At 38.7% G+C, this 5,757-nt stretch overlaps 1 protein-coding gene across 1 annotated transcript; it reads left to right on the top strand.

The window, feature by feature from the left end:
• Positions 1 to 4,166: 4,166 nt before the first annotated feature.
• On the top strand, positions 4,167 to 4,541 carry LOC141632805 (uncharacterized). Its single transcript, XM_074445317.1, has one exon. It carries the CDS (start codon positions 4,167 to 4,169, stop codon positions 4,539 to 4,541), a length of 375 nt encoding a protein of 124 aa, XP_074301418.1.
• Positions 4,542 to 5,757: the final 1,216 nt, after the last annotated feature.

The raw sequence follows: 5,757 nt of genomic DNA, 5'->3' as shown, positions 1-5,757 counted from the left end.
CAATTCACATTACAATTACGATTTTCCCCAAATTTGTTAGAACCCTAAACTGGCACCTGCAACTAGAAGATTGACAGTACATCAATTAAAAACAGCAATGGAGGGACGAATTTCGACATTAGAGCAGAAATTGGAGCAGCAAACTTCGGTTCTTGGAGAAATCATGGCGTTGTTAAAGGCGCAGGAGTAAGAAAAGGGGATTAGTGGTCGAGATGCTGTAATTGAAAATGGCGAATCGTCTCACAACGGTAATCAAAATAATCTCAAATTCACTCTAAAACTTGAGTTTCCTTCTTTCGATGGTAATAATCCTCGCATTTGGATGAAAAAGTGTTTGAAATATTTCAATTTGTGCAAAATTCCTGAGAATCAACGTGTTGATTTAGCTAGTATGTACATGATAGGACGAGCTGAATCATGGTTTAACAGTTATATAGTTGTTAGACCTCATGTGGATTGGGATGATTTTATTGTGGATTTGTGTGCAAGATTTAAGGAAGAAATTGCTGGCAATGTTGTTGAAGAGTTTAATAAATTACATCAAACTGGTTCCATTGATGATTATTTGGATGCATTCGAGAATTTAAAAGGTTTGATGTTGCAGAGAAACCCCTTGTTACCTGAACAATACTTTCTTGACAGTTTTGTTGGTGGTCTAAAAGCTTCTTTGAAACCCTTTGTGCGAGCCTTCAAACCAAGAACTTTAGCGTCTGTAGTTGAATATGCTAGGCTCCAGGAGGAGACCTTGTCTGCTTCAAAGTTTACCTCTAAAACTTTTTCACAGACTGCAACGTCTGTCCCAAAGTCCATACCCTTCCAAAACTCTTTTGCAACCAAATCTTCTTCTAAAGGGTTACTGCCTACCCCAACAACCCATAATTCACAGTCCAAACAACCTGCTCAGCCTCAAAGACCCACACGATTTATTAGTGCAGCAGAGAGGGCGGAAAAACAGAAGAGAGAAGAATGTTATTTCTGTAGTGAGCCTTTTGACAGGAACCACAACTGCAAATTTAAAGGAACACAATTGTTTGCTGTGGAAATTGTGGGAGAGGACTGTGACGACCAATTAGAGGTAGGACTGGAAGAGGAAGCTGAGGAGACTGATGTGGGATATGAAATGGTTGGATCTGATGCCTGTATTTCAATGCATGCACTGTCTGGAAGCCTTGGGTTTCAGACTATGAGGGTCACGGGTTATGTAGGAAAAAAAGCCATACATATTCTAATTGAGTCAGGGAGTACACATAACTTCTTAGATCAAGGAATGGAAATGAAGTTGGGATGTAGGTTGGATACTATTGAACCACAATCTGTGACAGTGGCTGATGGGAGCCAATTTCCATGTCAACTTATGAGTAAAAAATTTTCTTAGCAGCTGCAAAATACCCAATTTGAGACGGATGTGCTAATTATACCATTAGGTGGTTGTGATATGGTATTATGGGTACAATGGCTCAGTACCCTGGGCACAGTTAGCTGGAATTTCAAAAAGTTGAGAATGGATTTCACCTTTAATAACAGGAGACATGTACTGAGAGGGTTAGCTCCTCAGAAGGTTAGAGCAGTGGCAGGCACTCCATCTGCAAAGTTGATGGATAATGCTGCTCACTTGTGTTTCTTACAAGTAAGCAACAATGGGGGAGAAGAGCCTCAGATTCTATGTTGCAATCAGGAAATGACAACAGGGACTGAACAGCCTGTGGCACTCAAGAATTTGTTGCAAAAATATCAAGATATATTTGCAGAACCTACTAACTTACCACCAAGTAGAGGGATATATGATCACAGAATTCCTCTATTGACTAATGCACAACCAGTCAATATTAGGCCATATAGGTATCCCCTTAAGCAAAGGGATATCATTGAAAAATTGGTGCAAGAAATGCTAGACCAGGGTATCATACAATTCAGCTGCAGTCCATTTGCTTCTCCAGTAGTATTGGTGGGAAAGAATGATGGATTTTGGCGCCTGTGTGTTGACTACAAGGAATTAAACAAGAGGACTGTTAAGGATAAATTCCCAATCCCAGTTGTGGATGAGTTGATTGATGAATTGGCAGGCTCTATGGTCTTTTCAAAGTTAGATCTTAGAGTTGGTTATCACCAACTAAGGGTGCATGAGAGTGATGTGTTTAAAACTGCATTTAAAACCCACGTTGGCCACTATGAATTCTTGGTTATGCCCTTTGGGTTGACAAATGCCCCCGCTTCTTTTCAAAATTGGATGAATAATGTGTTCAAACCCTTGTTGAGGAAATGTGTTCTTGTCTTGTTTGACGACATACTGGTGTATAGTAAGTCCTTGCAAGACCATTGGCATCATCTAGCTGCTGTGTTTGAACTAATGAGAGGAAACAATTTATTTGCCAAAGGAAGTAAGTGTTCCTTTTCTATTGATTAGGTGGAATATCTTGGGCATTTCATTTCTGGATAAGGGGTGGAAACTGATGGAAATAAGGTGTTGGTAGTGGCAAACTGGCCTGCACCCAAGAATGTCAAGGAGTTGAGGAGCTTCTTGGGTTTGGCAGGGTATTACAGAAAATTTGTGAGATATTATGCAGTAATCAGCCAACCCCTTACTCAGTTGTTGAAGAAAGGGGAATTTGCTTGGAATAGTGCAACTACCATGGCATTTCAGAAACTTAAGGATGCCCTTAGTAGTGCTCCTATGTTAGCATTACCCGATTTTGATAAACCATTCATTGTGGAAACTGATGCATCAAACAGTGGTATTGGGGCTGTGTTGATGCAAGGGGGACATCCTTTGGCTTTCATTAGCAAAACCTTGAGTCCTAAATGGCAAACATTATCTGTCTACGATAAGGAGTTATTGGCCATAGTTTTTGCTGTTAAAAAATGGGAGCAATATCTCATGGGTCAAAAGTTTATCATAATGACAGATCAAAAAAGATTAAAGTCATTGTTGCAAAAAAAAGATTTCTACACCATTTCAGCAATTATGGTTATCCAAACTCATGGGATTTAACTATGAAATACGCTATAGATCTGGAAAAGAGAATGTAGCTGCTGATGCTCTGTCTAGGCTACCAGGCAGCGAGCTGCTTTCTCTAGCTTTGTCAGGAGCCCAATCAGATTTATCTGAAAGGATTCAACACAGTTATGCACTTGATGGTTTTCTGAGCAATATGATACATCAATTGCAAAATGAACTTGCCACAGTTGCCAATTATAAGTTGGTTAATGGTTTACTAAGGAAAAAAGGAAGAATTGTGGTTGGACCTGATGCTGACTTGAGGACTAAAACTTTAGAATGGTTGCACAGTTCATCTCAAAGTGGCCATTCAGGAAGGGATGCTACCACTAGGAGAGTCAAAGCATTGTTCATTTGGAAAGGGATCACCAGAGATATAAGTCACTATGTCAGGCACTGTGTTACATGCCAGGCAAATAAATATGATCATTCTGCTTATCCAGGGTTATTGCAACCATTGCCCATCCCTACTGAAGTGTGGTTAGACATTTCCATGGATTTTATCACAGGCTTACCTAAATCTCAGGGAAAGGAAGTCATCTTTGTTGTGGTTGATAGGATGAGCAAATATGGACACTTTATGGCTTTATCCCATCCTTTCTCAGCTGTGGACGTGGCTCAGTCTTATTTTGACAATGTGTTCAGATTACATGGTTGGCCAAGAAGCATAGTAAGTGATAGGGATGCAATCTTTACTAGCCAGTTCTGGAAAGCTTTATTTCAGCTGCAAGGGTCTGAATTGCTGTTATCATCTGCTTACCACCCTCAAACAGACGGTCAAACAGAGGTAGTCAACAGGTGCATAGAGTCATATTTGAGGTGTATGTGTGGAGAAAAACCAAAGGAATGGGTACTTTGGCTCCATTTGGCTGAGTGGTGGTATAATATCACTAACCATTCTGCAATTCAGTTAACCCCTTATAAGGCAGTATATAACCAACCCCCTCCCATTCATCTTCCTTACTTACCAGAAGAGTCTCCAGTGGAGTCTGTGGACAGGACTATGCAACGAAGAGAAGCTATGTTAGCTTTGCTCAGACAACAATTGACTAAAGCACAACACAGAATGAAAACTTAGGCTGATAAAGGAAGAACAGAAAGAGTGTTTAAGGTTGGAGATTGGGTGTGGCTGAAGTTGGAATCCTACAAGCAAGGGTTATTCCAACAAAGGATGAGTGAGAAGATATCACCCAAGTACTATGGACCTTTTCAGGTGGAAGACATTGTGGGCAAGGTTGCGTATAAATTGACTCTTCCTGACACTACTAAAATTCATAAAGTATTCCATGTGTCTCAGTTGAAAGCATTCAGAGGAAATCTTCCTGCTGCACCTCATATTCCAAACTGGATGCAAGGGCTTTCTAGTGATGGTACTATTCAACCAGCAGCTGTGTTGGAAAGAAGGATTGTAAAGAGGCAAAACAAAGCTACAATGCAGTACTTGGTACATTGGGAAGGGTTTCCAATACACGATGCCACATGGGAATTTGCTGAAGTAATTGAGCAACAGTATCCTGAGTTTATCCAGAAGATAGCTAAGACTTGAGGACAAGTCTCTTCTGAAGGAGGAAGATATGATACAGAATAACTAAATAACAGACTTGAATAACAGACTTTGGGTTTGGCGCCAAAAGTTGTTATGAAAGTTGTTGGAAGTGAGATGGCAGTTAGTTAGGAATTAGGTGTCAAATTGTGATATATATATAAGCAATACTCAGCAATTGTAATTCATTCATTCATCATTTTACACACAAACTCAATACAAACTTAATCTTTCAACTATTTCTATCTCTCTATAATTCTTCTATAATTGTTGAATGTGTATAGAACCTCTAAACTCCTAATTCTTCCATTAATTCAACGCAGTTTCCTGCATTCTATATCAGGTGTTTGATTTTCAATGGTATTGATTTTATGATTGGCAGTACACCTTTGGTATATGCTAAAAACGTGAATGGATCAGGCCTCTATAGCATTGATTTAGGTAATATTCTATGCTTTTAGCTTGTAAATCTCAACTTGCTCCAAAGAAAACCTAGTGTAAAGGCGATCGGAAAAAATGGTTATACTTTATGTTACAACAACAGATAATGTGTGTTACAATAATAGCTTATTAGTGTTGCACTAACAAACAACCCTGTTTTACGGTGGCAATGATGTACACAATATATTACAATAGCATCACACATGTGTTACAAAAACAATTTAATATCTGTTATGAAAATGAATAAGAGTGTAACTTGCGACAATAATGGTATAACTGTATTGTGATAATGGTTTAATCTTGTTACAATAACTGTTATACTTTGTTATAATAATGGTTTACTCGTGTTACAGTAATGGTTATACTTTGTTATAATAATGGTTTTCTCGTGTTATAACAATTGTTTGATACTAGTTACTTGCTATATCAAAGGGTGATGAAACATTGGATCTCATACATTCTTTGAAAGTAATGTCAGCAAAAAACTGTGGGAAGCGGCTATGAATTGGCTGGGAGTACGTGTACATCCTAGAAGTATACATTGCTCTACCGTCGACGTGTCAGGCGAGCCATGGTTACTGACTGCGTGCTAACCTCAATGCTCTTTACTTATATTGTGTCGGGACTATTTTTTCTCCGAGTTTCTTTGCCATATGTATATTGGTTTAGCTCAGAGAGCTAAATTGATTGGTTTTTTTGATAAATGAATAATTTGATCCTGAGTATAAAAAAAGTAAGCAAGTTCGAGGTTATTTAGAGTAGACATTATTTCAATTTT

Source organism: Silene latifolia, chromosome Y, assembly GCF_048544455.1.
Source record: "Silene latifolia isolate original U9 population chromosome Y, ASM4854445v1, whole genome shotgun sequence".
NCBI lineage: Eukaryota > Viridiplantae > Streptophyta > Magnoliopsida > Caryophyllales > Caryophyllaceae > Silene > Silene latifolia.
The sequence above is the reverse complement of the archived record's forward strand: the minus strand, read 5'-3'. Positions and strand labels throughout refer to the sequence as shown.